This window comes from Eumetopias jubatus, unplaced genomic scaffold (assembly GCF_037043125.1).
Source record: "Eumetopias jubatus isolate StellerSeaLion01/CBP00866 unplaced genomic scaffold, mEumJub1_p1.0 scaffold_2, whole genome shotgun sequence".
NCBI lineage: Eukaryota > Metazoa > Chordata > Mammalia > Carnivora > Otariidae > Eumetopias > Eumetopias jubatus.
In genome coordinates, this window is record NW_028274808.1 from 3,837,852 (window position 1) to 3,855,454 (window position 17,603).

The window sequence follows — 17,603 nt, forward strand, 5'->3', positions numbered from 1 at the left end:
CTTTTTTTTTTTTTGTACATATATAAGCTTTTATTTCTTTAAAATTTTGGGAGGCACTTTCTAACAGACCAAAATATGCCCAAAATCTACTGTGTGGCACTGATCTATGCGCCAGCCTGATCATATTTGCTCATATTCTGTTTTTGTTTGTTTATTTGTTTGTTTGTTTTATATTTTTTCTTTCTTTCCCTTTCTTTTCCCCGGTTTCAGGTCTCTTCCGATTTGTTTAGTGTATATTTTTTCTGGGGTTATTGTTACCCTCTTAGCATTTTATTCTCTCATTCATCTATTCTCCTCTGGACAAAATGGCAAGATGGAAAAAATCACCTCAAAAAAAAGGACAAGAGGCAATACCGACTGCCAGGGACATAATCAATATAGACATTACTAACATGTTGGAACTACAGTTCAGAACGACAATTTTAGGGATATTAGCTGGGCTTGAAAAAAACATGGAAGACATTAGGGAAACCCTTTCTGGAGAAATAAAAGAGCTAACAAAAGCCAGGGCCAGATGGCTTCCCAGGGGAATTCTACCAAACATTTAAAGGAGAATTAATACCTATTCTCCTGAAACTGTTCCAAAATATAGAAATGGAAGGAAAACTTCCAAACTCGTTTTATGAGGCCACCATTACCTTGATCCCAAAACCAGACAAAGACCCCATCAAAAAGGAGAATTACAGACCAATATCCTTGATGAACATGGATGCGAAAATTCTCACCAAAATACTAGCCAATAGGATCCAACAGTACATTAAAAGGATTATTCACCACGACCAAGTGGGATTTATCCCTGGGCTGCAAGGTTGGTTTAACATCCACAAATCAATCAACGTGATACAATACATTAATAAAAGAAAGAACAAGAACCGTATGATCCTCTCGATAGATGCAGAAAAAGCATTTGACAAAGTACAGCATCCTTTCTTGATCAAAACTCTTCAGAGTATAGGGATAGAGAATACATACCTCAAGATCATAAAAGCCATCTATGAAAAACCCACAGCAAATATCATTCCCAATGGGGAAAAACAGAGAGCCTTTCCCCTAAGGTCAGGAACGTGGCAGGGATGTCCACTATAACCATTGCTATTCAACATAGTATTAGAAGTCCTAGCCACAGCAATCAGACAACAAAAAGAATTCAAAGGCATCCAAATTGGCAAAAAACTCAAACTCTCACTCTTTGCAGATGATATGATACTGTATGTGGAAAACCCAAAAGTCTCCACCCCAAAACTGCTAGAACTCATACAAGAATTCAGTGAAGTGGCAGAATATAAAATCAATGCACAGAAATCAGTGGCATTCCTCTACACCAACAACAAGACAGAAGAAAGAGAAATTAAGGAGTCGATCCCATTTACAATTGCACCCAAAACCATAAGATAACTAGGAATAAATCTAATCAAAGAGGCAAAGAATCTGTACTCAGAAAACTATAAAATACTCATGAAAGAAATTGAGGAAGACACAAAGAAATGGAAAAAAGTTCCATGCTCATGGATTGGAAGAAAAAATATTGTGAAGATGTCAATGCTACCTAGAGCAATCTACACATTCAATACAATCCCTATCAAAATACCATCAAGTTCTTTCAAAGAAATGGAACAAATAATCCTAAAATTTGTCTGGAACCAGAAAAGACCCAAATAGCCAGAGGAATATTGCAAAAGAGAAGCAAAGCTGGTGGCATCACAATTCTGGACTTCCACCTCTATTACAAAGCTGTCATCATCAAAACAGTATGGTACTGGCACAAAAACAGACACATAGATCAATGGAACAGAATAGAGAGCCCAGAAATGGACTCTCAACTCTATGGTCAACTAATCTTCGACAAAGAAGGAAAGAATGTCTAATGGAAAAAAGACAGTCTTTTCAACAAAAGGTGTTGGGAAAATTGGACAGCCACATGCAGAAGAATGAAACTGGACCATTTCCTTACACCACACACAAAAATAGACTCAAAATGGATGAAAGACCTAAATATGAGACAAGAGTCCTTCAAAATCCTAAAGGAGAACACAGGCAGCAACCTCTTTGACCTCAGCCGCAGCAACTTCTTCCTAGAAACCTTGCCAAAGGCAAAGGAAGCATGGGCAAAAATGAACTACTGGGACTTCATCAAGACTGTGCTTTTGCACAGTCAACAAAACCAAAGAAAACTGACAGAATGGTAGAAGATATTTGCAAATGACATAACACATAAAGGGCTAGTATCCAAAATGTATAAAGAACTTATCAAACTCAACACCCAAAGAACAAATGATCCAATCAAGAAATGGGCAGAAGACATGAATAGACATTTGTCCAAAGAAGACATCCAAATGGCCAACAGACACATGAAAAAGTGTTCAACATCGCTCGGCATCAGGGAAATCCAAATCAAACCCTCATTGAGATACCACCTCACACCAGTCAGAATGGCTAAAATTAACAAGTCAGGAAATGACAGATGTTGGCGGGGATGCGGAGAAAGGGGAACCCTCCTACACTGTTGGTGGGAATGCAAGCTGGTGCGGAGACCCTGGAAAACAGTATGGAGGTTCCTCAAACAGTTGAAAATAGAGCTACCATACGACCCAGCAATTGCACTACTGGATATTTACCCCAAAGATACAAATGTAGGGATCTGAAGGGGTACATGCACCCCAATGTTTATAGCAGCAATGTTCACAGTAGCCAAACTATGGAAAGAGCCAAGGTGTCCATCAACAGATGAATGGATAAAGAAGAGATGGTATATATATATGTACAATGCAATATTATGCAACCATCAAAAGGAATGAAATCTTGCCATTTGCAATAACGTTGTTGGAAGTGGACGGTATTATGCTGAGCGAAATAAATCAATCACAGAAAGACAAGTATCATATGATCTCACTGATATGAGGAATTCTTAATCTCAGGACACAAACTGAGGGTTGCTGGAGCGGTGGGGGGTGGGAGGGATCGGGTGGTTGGGTGATAGACATTGGGGAGTGTATGTGCTACAGTGAGTGCTGGGAAATGTGTAAGACTGTTGAATCACAGACCTGTACCTTTGAAACAAATAATGCATTTTATGTTAAAAACAAAAAAAGAAGATAGCAGGAAGGGAGGAATGAAGGGGGGGAATCGGAGGGGGAGATGAACCATGAGAGACTATGGACTCTGAGAAAAAAACTGAGGGTTTTAGAAGGGAGAGGGGTGGGAGGATGGGTTAGCCTGGTGATGGGTATTAAAGAGGGCAGAGTCTGCGCGGAGCACTGGGTGTTATATGCAAACAATGAATCATGGAACACTACATCAAAAACTAACGATGTAATGTATGGAGATTAACATAACATAAAATTTAAAAACATTACACTGAGTAATATTCCTTCTTCTTTGGTGGTATAACTACTTTCTCTTTTTAATATTTATTTATTTGAGAGAGAGAGAGAGAGAATGAGCAGGATGTGCAGAGGGAGAGGGAGAGAGAATCTCAAGCAGACTCCATGCTGAGCCTGGAGCCCATCTTGGGGCTTGATTTCACGACCTGGAGATCATGACCTGAGCTGAGACCATGAGTCAGACGCTTAACCGACTGAGCCACCCAGGATCCCCTATAACTACATCTTCAGTTTCAGCTCATTTTACTAGCCAAAACTCTCTGTGCCTATCTTTATTGTTTTCCTTTTAAAAATGGTGAGATTTTTAAAGGAGGGAAACATTTCCCTCACTCCCCTTTATCCTTTATTTTGAAGCTTACTCTCAGTATGAGAATCTACCTTGTAAGTTGGCAAAAGTTTCTTGAAATAATGGAAAGGAATTAAAAAATCCAAAGACATGATATTATAATCATTATATATATATAAATGATAATATAATTATAATGCATTTTTATAATCACCACTACATTAATACTGCCACAATAGGAAAGCAGTCTCTAGCCCCTCACAATCCTAGTAAAATAAATCATAACATTTTCTGAAATAAATTGCATTGACTGCCACTTATATTCATTATTCTAAAAGTTGAATGAAATAATTTTGAGGTTATAGGTAAATTTTTGCCCCATCTTTTTTTTAAACTTCAACCAAACTGTATTAGAATATGGGAAAGGTAATTAATTAAAAACAGAAGAAAAATCCCGGAGACAAATTTTGATCATATACATTTAGGGTTAAATTTTTAGTACTGATTCATATAGTGAAAAGCATCCACTCTATAGCATGTGGAAGTTTTCAACACAGTATGTTTTAGAGTTTTACAGATAATATAGCATCATAATAATTGAGAAGTTGTATCTTTAATTCAAAAGGACATAATAGTTAAGGATGACAAATAGAAATTATATATACGTGTGTGTGCGTGTGCGTGCGTGTGTGTGTGAAAATAACATGCTTTTCAAATAACCCATATATCTCCTACCTGAAGTCGGAACCTGCTCTTCTACCATTTTCTGGAATCCCAGGATCTGGGCACATGTCCGAAACCAACGCGACACCTCCTTGACTCACTATAACAGAGAGAAACATTCTTGTAATTATGTGTAGCTCTTGGGGAAATCATCAGAGAACAAATTTATGTTAGGCAGTCTTGGTTCTTGAATTATAACTTAAAATGTGGTTTACTTAGAATTAAGACACTTTAGCTAAATTAAAATAAATCTTTATGTCTGAAAAACAAAGACTTCTTATCCAGTGAAAGGAGCCCAACATTCTTTAGTTTGAAGCCTTCTTCTGTTGAAGTGGTCAAAATTTAGTTTTAAAAAATGTCTTTGCTCATTATGGACAACTTTATGACAGGTTACAACTAATAGCATCATGGGAAAAAAGAGCAGAATGGTGAAAATGTCAAAGTTTATACAGAAGAAAACCTTCATCCACTATCCATGGATGAAGTGAAGAAACAAATTATCTGTTAATACCTATACAAAAGACACCTTAGATAAAACTATCTTTTATGTTTTCAACATTGAACATGTTTATCATTGAGCTAAAAAACAAAAAGTACCCCGTTCTTTTATAGACATGCTGCTTTATTTCCTGAATCTGTTCCATGAAGAGCATTTCCTTCTGTTGGGATAATGTACAATCACAGTACAACAGTGATTTTAAAAAGTACTCACTTGCTCACTGGATAGGATAACTGCCACTCAAACACCCACTAACCCTATTTAAGCTGTCGAACCCAATCAAGGCAATTCCTTCTTTCATTCCAGAAATTAACTCAACCGTGGGCTTGTGACCCAATTCCATTCAGTGAGATATGAGGAGAAGTCTGTAGCCACGCCCCTGGGAAGATATTCCAGTGAGACAATAGAAACCATCTCTCTCTGTTTTTTTTTTTTTTTTTTTTTTTTACTTGATACTTACTGTGTCTGGATTTGGAATGTGGAAGTTTTGGTACCATTTTGCTATGGTCCAAGGATGGGAGCAATAGTATGGATAGGATAGAAGATACATAGCAAGAATCAGGATACTTTATGTCAAGTCGAGGCAGAAAATTTATAAATTCAGGAAATGACCCTATCTCAACATTCTGTTGGATAATTCATGTTTCCTACAGCTTAAGCCCATTTGAATAGATGACTTTATTATCTGCATATGTATTTGCAGTTAATAGATATATTGATATATCTATAATACACATAATATATAAATAATACTATTGTATATATATACAGATATATATATATTTCCCCACATATATTGTAAATGATTCCATAAGAGAAAAATATATATGGGTAGATATTGAAATCCTTAAGCATTTTATTAAATTATACATGAAAGAGTGATGATAATTATACCAAGATTCAGTTTGTCTTGCTAAGTTAAGATGAAATTGGGATATGGACATAACCCCACATTTACTACAAATCTTTCTAGAATATATTAAATAAGTGTATTCTTAGGAAGCATTTCATCATTCCAAATTAGTTCATCTATATTTCTTACAGGTTTTAATTGAGATTTTTATATCATCTAAAAATTATTTAGCAGTATGGAGTGAGAAATGGATTCAACTCTAAAAGTTTCTTTCCTAAACATTTGTTTTTCTCATGATCATTTAAAAACAATCCATCACATAGGGCAGTGGCATCAGTAAATGGTGGAATAGAAAGCTCCAGGCCCTCATTCCCCCCATGGAAACACCAAATAAAAACCACAGATGGAATGAAATAACTTTGTAGGAACTCTGGAGACCAGTCAGAGGTTGACGGCAGCCAAGTAAATGTCCAGTGAAGAAAAAGCCACATTCATAACGGTAGGAGAGTTCATGAGAGTTTAACTTACCCTTACCCCCTACTTTCCCTGACATGGCACAATGGCCTCATTCCTTGTTCCCTTGCTGAGGATGAAGAAGCAAAGAGAAACTTGTTTGCAATATTCTGGCCTGTGGGCTGCATAAGAGATTTTTTTTTTTCTTGCTTGTCCTGGAACTCATATGGGGAATGGCAATCAGAAGCCATGGAAGGCACTGGTGGCCCTGCTACATTTAGAAAGTGCACAGGGACTGCAGCTATGCAGGCACCTGGGGCCAAGAAATTACAGGCAGAAGAATGTAACAGAATAGCTAAGATCCTGAGGAGCTGGAGTGAGGCTTTTTGGGGAAGTAAGATATTTTAAAGCATCTGGATGGGGGGGCTGGAAAAGCACACACACAGACCTAGATAGTACACATTCCCATGCAAGACTGAGAACACTTTAAGTCTTCATGCTAGGCTAACCTTAAGGGTCAGGGGATCACTAATTTTTAAAGGTCTTCCATACTATTCTGCAAAAACTGGAAAAGGTAGATGTTTCTTCCCAATGTAGTTTTTTACAAAGATCACAAGGCATTCAAAAAGTTGAAAAATGTTGCCCAATTCAAAGGAATAAAATTAATTGCCAGAAATAGTCCCTGGAGGAACACATGCATCAGATTTACTAGACAAATACTTTAAAACAACTGTTTTAAATATGAATTTGAATAATGTCTGAACATTTCTCAAATTTGAGGAAAGACATAAATGTACAAATCCTAGGAGATACACAAATTCCAAGTAGGACAAAATCAAAGCCATTCACAGTAAGACACATAATCCAACTGTCAGAAGAAAAAACAAAGAAAGAATCTTGAAAGCAGAAAGAGAAAAGCATCTCATCACCGTGAGGCCCCCAATGAAACCATTAGGTTTCTCAGCAGAAAACTGGTAGGACCAAAGGCAGTAAGGAGAAATATTTAAGTGCTGAAAGAAAAAAAAAAATGCTATTTACAGAGAATTCTCTATCCACCAAAACTTTCTCCAATAATGAAGGAAAAAATAAGACACTACCAGACCAAAAAACAAACGGAAACAAGCAAACCAAAAAAAAAAAAGAACAAAAAAAGAAAACAAAACAAAACAAAAAAACACAACTAAACAAGCAAAGAGGATTCATTACAAATAGACCTGCCCTATAAGAAACGTTAAAGGGAGTCCTTCACATAGAAATGAAAGAACAATAGACAATAACTCAAAACAATATGAAAACACAAATTTTTCTTATAAAGGTAAATATAGAAATATTTTCAAAATCCACCATTCTGTCATTTTGATTCACAGCTTCATTTTAAAAATCTTCTAATGATTTAAAAGACAAATGCATAAAATATTATAAATATGCATTAATAAGTATACAGTACACAAAGATATAATTTGTGACATCAGTAGCACAAAGTGGTGGTGAGGGAACTGTGAGGGCATACAGCTTTGTATGTGATTGAAGTTAAGTTTGTGTCAGTTTAAGATAGATTGTTGTAACTTTAGGATCTTATGTGTAATCTTCATGGCAACCATAAAGAAGATATCTATAGAATATGCACAAAAGGAAAGGAGAAAGGAATCCTAATAGGTCAGAAGAAAAATTAACTAAACACAAAGGAAGATAGTAATGGGAGAAACGACAGACAAAAGAGCTATAAGGCATACAGGAAACAAATAAATGTGGTAAAAATAAGTGCCTTCCAATCAGTACTTTTTTAAATGTAAATGGAATCAACTCCATGTATGGGTTGATTTGTTTCCCCTCAAAATTCATATGCTGAAGCCCTAACCCTAACGCCCATTCCTCAGAATGTGACTGAATTTGGTGATAGGGTTTTTGAAGAGGGGATTAATTTAGAATGAAGTCATTAGGGTGTGTCTATTCCAATATGAGTGATGTCCTCATAAATGGAGGATTAGTACACAGATAAACACAGAGGGAAGACCATGTGAAGACACATGGAAAAGACAACCATTTACAAGTCAAGGAGAGAGCCCTCAGATGAAACTGCCTGCCAACACCTTGATCTTTTAACTTCCTGCCTCCAGAATTCTGAGGAAATAAATTTCTGTTGGTTAAGTCACTCAATTTGTTATGGCAGCTCTAGCAGACTAATATACTCCTCAATTAAAAGGCATAGATTGGCAGAATGGATAGACAACAACAAACCAGGATACAACTATATTCTGTCTACAAGAGACTCACTTTTTACCTAAGGACACGCAGAGTTTGGTGGTCAAGAGTGGTCAAGTTTGCAGAGCCAGAATGTAGAATGGTAGTTTCCCAAAGCATGGGGAGAAAGACCTGGGGAGCTATCATTTAGTGTGTATAGAATTTCAGTAGGGAAGCTACAGTTTTTCTGGAGATGGATGGTGGTGACAGATGGGCAACAATGTGAATGTACTTAAGGCCACGAAATCATATACAAAAAAATGGCTAAAATGGTAAATTTTATGTTATTTGTATATTACCACTGTGGTGTGTTTATGTGTGTGTATCCCAACAAGTTATAAATCTCTGACCGATCAGCAAATTAAATTCTATCAATCTGATAGTTCTAGAACAGTCCCCCTTAGCCACATTTTCACTTTTTGTGGTTTCAGTTACTTGGGGTCAACCACAGTCCAAAAGCAGATGCTCTAAATCCTAGGCTAAGTCACAACACCTGTGACAGTCACCTCACTGCATCTCATCAGGCAGGCGTTTTATCATCTCACATTATCACTAGAAGAAGAAGGGTGCGTGCAGGACAATAAGGTATTTTGAAAGAAAGAGAGAGAGAGAGAGAGACGATATTCACATAGCTTTCATTAGAGAATCCTGTTATAATTGGTCTATTTTATTAGTAGTAATTGTTGTTAGTCTGTCACTGTGCCTAAATTTATAAAATTAAATTTTATAATAGCCGTGTATTTAGTGCATATGGGGTTCCATACCGTCTGATGTTTCAGGCATCTGCTGGGAGTCTGGGAATATATCCCTTATGGAGAAGGAAGGATGGATGCACTACTTTTATCCCCAATCCCATGGCTTCATAGTCTATACCATGTGCTAGGACACAGTTCTCAATCAGTAGCAGTGGTCTCCTAATCAGTCTCTCAAATTTATTTCCCAAAGAGTTTCTAGTTTTAATGACCTCAAACCCCAATGCAGAATATTACTTGGGCCCTGTTTTTCCTGTCATCGTCACTTAGATGTATACCCCCAGGTACAGTGGTCATTGCCTTGTCACATGAAAACACCCTCATCAAAGTAAATGGACATTGCTGCTTTTATCAGAAGCTGTCTGCTGTAGTGTGGCTCTTACTTCACTATTCTACAATAACAAAGTGCTCTAAAACACAGCATAAAGCCTTAAAAAAAGGTCACTTCTATGTCCCCCTTTTTTGTTTTTTTCTTCCATGGAATAGTAATAAAAAGAAATGAGAGAAATTGGAAGTACCCATCCAAGTCAGATCAAAACACTGGGTCTTTTTAAAGATAATGTCAAAGTCGCTTATTTATTCCAGAAAGGTTACTTACTTGGAATTCTGTGAGAGCACAGAATGAATTAGACAAGCCTGAATGGCTTGCAGATGGCAGAAGATAACAGAAAAGTGATGAGAGACTAAATGTAAAATATGGCTGGTTTTCCGAAACAGAGATAGGCTTTTAATGGGATAATGACAGCAAAGACATGGTGACAAGCAGGTTATGTACAAGTAAACAATAAGCTCCATAAATCCCAACAACCTATCCCATCAACATCATGACCAATTAATTTCTCCAAAAACTGAAGCTTTAAAGCTGGAAAGAGTCATGACGCTCAATCTGCTTCAAGCTGGATCCCCAGTGCCTTAGAGAAATGTTTTCAAAAGAGAGGAATTCCTTGGTTTAATATCATTTTAACTCCAGTTTTGTCGAATTACATCTTTTAAATCCCGTGGGACACATGCCATAGATATTAATAAATATATTAAACTTTAGTCAGAACCTTGCAGATAAAAATCAAAACTGGAAATATTCGATGGGTATTAACTAATACTAAGGCAAGATGTAAAACTATGCAAATGGATGAACGGATACAAATTAGACAGTTTCTAAAAGACTTTAATTGTGATTTTAAATGTGTAAATTATATTAATTTATATATATTTAAATGCCTTTTTCAAAGTATCTTGATTCGCAATATCAAGATTCCCATGAGGAATGTTTAGCAGGATGAAGATGCTTCTCTCATCAAATTATCCCACTCCTTCTGGACATGCCTTGTGATTGTCAATTAAAATTCAACATTAATTTATTTGCCACAAACTGTATGGCTAGACCAATGCCATAGAGAAGGAAGCAACTAATGCAAAAGAAGTATAAACAAATATCTCTATGATAAAGGAGATTATAGACAAATCAGTGGATACAAGAATTACAATTAGTGAAATAATTAGAAATAGTTAAAAACACTAAGAATAATAATTATAATAATGATGATTTAAATATATAATATCAGCTAGAAACTTCCAAGTGTCATTTACATATTTTTTTAGACTGAATCCATTCAACCATTCTATGAGATGATAATAGTAAACCTGTGCTAAAGGAAAGAGAACTAGGGTGAGAGTCATGACCTTATTGATTGAAAAATCCAGGTTCCTTTCCCTACATTTGCTGCAATAAGCAATGAGACATTGTATATTCAAGAGCTTTGTACCTTAAAGTGAGCCCTTTAAAAAATAATTTTAAAAAATTATTAAAAATAAAGTTCCATTTATAATGAAAAGACACTAAGTACCAAAAGGTGAAGTAAAAAGGTGTTTTCATCTATATTCCCAATCAAACATACACATGAGAAGCTATATGCTTCAAGCCATGAGGCTTTAACTCAATTACCATCTGGTGGCAATTTTCCTGCAGTAAAAAGACCAGGCTCAGAGGCTTTCCACATGTGCCCATAAACCACCTCCACAGCATTAGAACCATGGCTTTGCTTGAAAATTAAAATCTTCATGGAAGGTGCAATTTTTTGAGTTAAAATTTAGCTTGTATACCTTTGGAATAGATAATCCAAAATAACAGCCATTGAAAGAAAATCAGACTTTTTAGTGACATTGCTCCTGTGATGTAGTATAGCATATTTTTATTGTTGATACTCATTTCTTTAGAGACCTAAAGATATGTTTGAGCTGGATCAATTCTGAGACTAATTCTAACCATTTTAAACCTTCAGAGAGGCGACATGTTTTTAGTTGCATGACAATAAAAAATGTTGTTATACAGAAAACATTCTGGTTGAAATTCATTGGTAGCAATATCTCCACTCTATCAATGACCTTTAGATGACAGAAATCCCATTCCACGCATATGTGTTTGAGGGCTACCGTAAACTGCAGACTTTCCTGCTATAATCAGTTTGAAATAAGTCAACATTAACATTTGTTCTTTTCACATTTAATAGACTCAGTATTTCTTTACTGAAATGAAAAGCAATCTCTACTTCTTGATATATTTCTTCATTTTGATTCATAAGAAGTTTTGTCTCATCACGAATAAAATGTATTCATGTTAGTTCTTCCTAAAAAAACAAACTACTAACTTAATTAAATGTTAATCTCCACACCATTTTGTTATTGTACTGATTTCTTTCATTTGGTTATAGCAGGATTATTCTCACTTTAACAGAGTATCACATAGGATTCTTCCACATGCATAATAGAATTTTGGGTAACTGTTCTCTGTTTCTGCTAAACATTTAGTCTTTACCAGTATTTGGTTTGATCCTAGAAGAGTAAGCAAATTTTTACTAGGTTTATGGAAGGAGGTAAAACAAGAATTCTTGACAATTGGATGATAAAGTCTTATCAGTGCAACATTAAACTGATAAGAACAGATACTACACTTGATAGGCACCGGATCTCGTCTGGTCTCAGAAGCAACATTAGCGTTTTAAAGGGTTGGCTTACACAGAAATAAGTTATCAAAAGTGGCACATAGCTTTGGTCTGTACTGTTTTGGATCTCAGGTTAAAGGATCAGCAATGAAATCCCTCTCAAACAACAGAACTGGCAGAACTTGTAGTGCTTGTGTGAGTGTCTAGGGCTAGATTTTCCAAATGATTAATTTAATATCATGCCAGACATTTTGTCTGGACTCTGTCTCTTTTCTCATTGCATTAATTTGCCGACTTTTAAAACAATAGTAATGGAATGCCCGCTATCACGATTTTTATATCCAAATGTTGCCATGTTCTCTTATTTCCAGTTTACTGCCTGCTCTTGAATCAACCTCTTAGTTTATTACAATTCATTTTTAAAATAAATTTTAGTTTCTTGGTGCCTGGGTGGCTCAGTCACTTAAGCATCTAACTCTTGATTTCAGCTCAGGTCATCATATCAGTGTGAGATTGAGCCCCGCGTCAGGCTCCACACTTAGCTTGGAGCCTGCTTGAGATTCTCTCTCTTCCCTCTGCCTCTCCCCACCCACACTCTCTCCCTAAATAAACATATATATGTATATGTATATATTTATATATATTCTAATATAACAAAATATAGTCATAAACATCATCGAAGAACGTTCACAAATTTTAATGGTTCTCTACTGCACAACAAATAAGGACAATTTGGCTGTCATTGAAACCATCTTTCTTTTTAAAAAAAATTTTTATTAACATATATGTATTATTTGTTTCAGAGGTACAGGTCTGTGATTCAACAGTCTTGCACAATTCACAGCGCTCACCATACCACATACCCTCCCCAATGTCTATCACCCAACCACCCCATCCCTCCCACCCCCCACCACTCCAGCAACACTCAGTTTGTTTCCTGAGATTAAGAGTCTCTTCTGGTTTGTCTCCCTCTCTGGTTTCACCTTGTTTCATTTTTCCCTCCCTTCCCCTATGATCCTCTGTCTTGTTTCTCAAATTCCTCATATCAGAGATCATATGATACTTGTCTTTCTCTGATTGACTTACTTCGCTTTCCATAATACCCTCTATTTCCATCCATGTCGTTGCAAAGGGCAAGATTTCATTTTTTTGATGGCTGCATATTCCATTGTATATTCCATATATACAATATTCCATTAGATAGATAGATAGATATAGACATTAGAGAGATAGATAGATAGATAGATAGATAGATAGATAGATACAACATCTTCTTTATCCATTAATCTGTTGATGGACATCTAGGTTCTTTCCATAGTTTGGCTACTGTGGACATTGCTGCTATAAATATTGGGGTGCACGTGCCCCTTCGGATCACTATATTTGTATCTTTGGGGTAAATACCCAGTAGTGCAATTGCTGGGTCATATGGTAGCTCTATTTTCAACATTTTGAGGAACCTCCATACTGTTTTCCAGAGTGGTTGCACCAGCTTGCATTCCCACCAACGGTGTAGAAGGGTTCCCCTTTCTCCATATCCTTGCCAAAATCTGTCATTTCCTGACTTGTTAAGTTTAGCCATTCTGACTTGAGTGAGGTGGTATCTCATCGAGGTTTTGATTTGGATTTCCCTGATGCCGAGCAATGTTGAACACTTTTTCATGTGTCTGTTGGCCATTTGGATCTCTTCTTTGCAGAAATGTCCGTTCATGTCTTCTGCCCATTTCTTGATTGAATTATTTATTCTTTGAGTGTTGAGTTTGATAAGTTCTTTATACATTTTGGATACTAGCCCTTTATGTGTTATGTCACTTGCAAATATCTTCTCCCACTCTGTCGTTGTCTTTTGGTAAAAAGATAAAAGCTTTTTATCTTGAAGTCTGAGTAGTTTATTTTTGCCCTTGCTTCCTTTGCCTTTGGCAATGTTTCTAGGAAGAAGTTGCTGCGGCTGAGGTCAAGGATGTTGCTGCCTGTGTTCTCAAGGATTTTGATGGATTCCTGTCTCACATTTAGGTCTTTCATCCATTCTGACTCTATTTTTGTATGTGGTGCAAGGAAATGGTCCAGTTTCATTCTTCTGCATGTGGCTGTCCAATTTTCCCAACACCATTTGTTGAAATGACTGTCTTTTTTTCCACTGGACATTCTTTCCTGCTTTGTCGAAGATTAGTTGACCATAGAGTTGAGAGTCCATTTCTGGGCTTTCTATTCTGTTCCATTGATCTATGTGTCTGTTTTTGTGCCAGTACCACACTGTCTTGATGATGACAGCTTTGTAATAGAGCTGGAAGTCTGGAATTGTGATGCCGCCAGTTTTGCTTTTCTTTTTCAACATTCCTCTGGCTATTCGGGGTCTTTTCTGGTTCCATACAAATTTTAGGGTTATTTGTTCCATTTCTTTGAAAGAACTTGATGGTATTTTGATAGGGATTGCATTAAATGTGTAGATTGTTCTAGGTAACGTAGACATTTTCACAATATTTGTTCTTCTGATCCATGAGCCTTGGGATGTTTTTCCATTTCTTTGTGTCTTTCTCAATTTCTTTCATGAGTATTCTATAGTTTTCTGAGTACAGATTCTTTGCCTCTTTGGTTAGACTTATTCCTAGGTATCTTATGGTTTTGCGTGCAATTGTAAATGGGATTGACTCCTTAATTTCTCTTTATTCTTTCTTATTGGTATATAGAAATGCAAATGAGTTCTGTGGATTGATTTTATATCCTGTACTTTACTGAATTCCTGTATGAGTTCTAGCACTTTTGGGGTGGAGTCTTTTAGGTTTTCCACATAAAGTATCATATCATCTGCAAAAAGTGAGAGTTTCACTTCTTTGCTGATTCAGATGCCTTTTATTTCTTTTTGTTGTCTGATTGTTGAGGCTAGGATTTCGAGTACTATGTTGAATAGCAGTGGTGATAGTGTACATCTCTGCCATGTTCCTGACCTTAGGGGAAAAACTCTCAGTTTTCCCCATTGAGAATTATATTCACTGTGGGTTTTTCATAGATGATTTTTATGATATTGAGGTATGTACCTTCTATCCCTACAGTCTGAAGAATTTTAATCAAGAAAGGATTCTGTACTTTGTCAAATGTTTCTTCTGCATCTATTCAGAGGATAGTATGGTTCTTGTTCTTTCTTTTATTAATGTATTGTATCACATTGATTTGAGGATATTTAACCAGGCTTGCAGCCCAAGAATAAATTCCACTTCGTCATGGTGAATAATCCTTTTAATGTACTGTTGGATCCTATTGGCTAGTATTTTGGTGAGAATTTTTGTATCCATGTTCATCAAGAATATTGGTCTGTAATTCTCCTTTATGATGGGGTCTTTGTCTGGTTTGGGGATCAAAAATGTTGGCCTCATAAAATGATTATTTTTTCCATTTCTTTAAAAGAAGATTTCCTTCCATTTTTAATTTTTGTAACAGTTTCAGAAGAATAGGTTTCTTCTTTAAATGTTTGGTAAAATTCCCCTGGGAAGCCATCTGGCCCTGGGCTCCTGTTTGTTGGGAGATTTTTGATTACCGCTTCAATTTCCTTACTGGTTATGGGTCTGTTCAGGCTTTCTATTTCTTCCTGTTTCGTTTTTGGTAGTTTATACCTCTCTAGGAATGCATTCATTTCTTCCAGATTAAAAAATGCACTGGCATATAATTGCTCATAATATGTTCTTATAATTGTTTTTATTTCCTTGGTGTTGGTTGTTATCTCTCCTCTTTCATTCATGATTTTATTTATTTGGGCCCTTTCTCTTTTCTTTTTGATAAGTCTGGCCAGGGGTTTATCAATTTTATTAATACTTTCATAGAACCAGCTCCTAGTTTCTTTGATCTGTTCTGTTCTTTTGGTTTCTATTTTGTTGATTTCTGCTCTGATCTTTATTATTTCTCTTCTCCTGCTGGGTTTAGGCTTTATTTGCTGTTCTTTCTCCAGCTCCTTTAGGTGTAGGGTTAGGTTGTGTATATGAGACCTTTCTTATTTCTTGAGAAAGGCTTGTATTGCTATATACTTTCCTCTTAGGATCGCCTTTGCTGCATCCCAAAGATTTTGAACAGTTGTGTTTTCATTTTCATTTGTTTCCATGAATTTTTTAAAATTCTTCTTTAATTTCCTGGTTGACCCACTCATTCTTTAGTAGGATGTTCTTTAGCCTCCATATATTTGAGTTCATTCTGACTTTCCTCTTGTGATCAAGTTTGAGTTTCAAAGCATTGTGGTCCAAAAATATGCAGAGAATGATCCCAATCTTTTGGTACCAGTTGAGACCTGATTTGTGACCTAGGATGTGATCTACTCTGGAGAATGTTCCATGGGCACTAGAGAAGAATGTGTATTCTGTTGCTTTGGGATGGAATGTTCTGAATATATCTGTGAAGTCCATCTTGTCCAGTGTGTCATTTAAAGTCTTTATTTCCTTGTTGATCTTTTGCTTAGATGATCTGTCCATTTCAGTGAGGGGGGTGTTAAAGTCCCCTACTGTTATTGTATTATTGTTGATGTGTTTCTTTGCTTTTGTTATTAATTGGCTTATATAAGTGGCTGCTTCCATGTTAGGGGCATAGATATTTACAATTATTAGATCTTCTTGTTGGATAGACCCTTTAAGTATGACATAGTATCCTTCCTATTCTCTTATTACAGTCTTTGGTTTAAAATCTAATTTTTCTGATATAAGGATTGCCACCCCAGCTTTTTTTTGATGCCCATTAGCACGGTATATAGTTTTCCACCCCCTCATTTTCAATCTGGATGTGTCTTTGGGTCTAAAAATCTTGCAGACAGCATATCGACGGGTCTTGTTTTTTTATCCAATCTGATACCCTGTGTGCTTTGATTGGGGCATTTAGCCCATTTACATTCAGGGTAACTCTTCAATGATATGAATTTAGTGCCATTGTATTACCTGTAAAGTGAATGTTACTGTATATTGTCTGTGCTCCTTTCTGGCCTATATTACTTTTAGGCTCTCTCTTGCTTTGAGGACCCCTTTCAATATTTTTTGTAGGGCTGGTTTCGTCTTCACAAATTCTTTTAGTTTTTCTTTGTCCTGGGAGCTTTTTATCTCTCCTTTTATTTTTAATGACCACCTACCTGGATATAGTATTCTTGGCTGCATATTTTTCTCATGTATTGCTCTGAATATATCACGCCAGTTCTTTCTGGCCTGCCAGGTCTCTGTGGATAGGTCTGCTGCCAATCTAATGTTTCTACTGTTGTAGGTTACAGATCTCTTGTCCCGAGCTGCTTTCAGGGTTTTCTCTTTGTCTCTGAGACTTGTGAATTTTATTATTATATGTTGGTGTGTTGATGTATTTTCATTGATTTTGAGGGGGATTCTCTGTGCCTCCTGGATTTTGATGCCTGTTTCCTTCTCCAAATTAGGGAAGTTCTCTGCTATAATTTGTTCCAATATACCTTCTGGCCCCCCTTTCTTCTTCTTCTGGGATCCCAATTATTCTAATTTTGTTTT

The 17,603-nt window shown here is 36.3% G+C and overlaps 1 protein-coding gene across 1 annotated transcript in view; it reads right to left on the reverse strand.

Annotated features, from left to right (window-relative positions):
- Positions 1 to 17,603, reverse strand: part of CSMD1 (CUB and Sushi multiple domains 1) — a 1,681,733-nt gene that overhangs the window by 591,340 nt on the left and 1,072,790 nt on the right. The window contains exon 11 of the mRNA XM_088021297.1: positions 4,402 to 4,489. Within this exon, the coding sequence (XP_087877423.1) occupies positions 4,402 to 4,489 (88 nt within the window). The remainder of the gene's footprint in view (positions 1 to 4,401; positions 4,490 to 17,603) is intronic.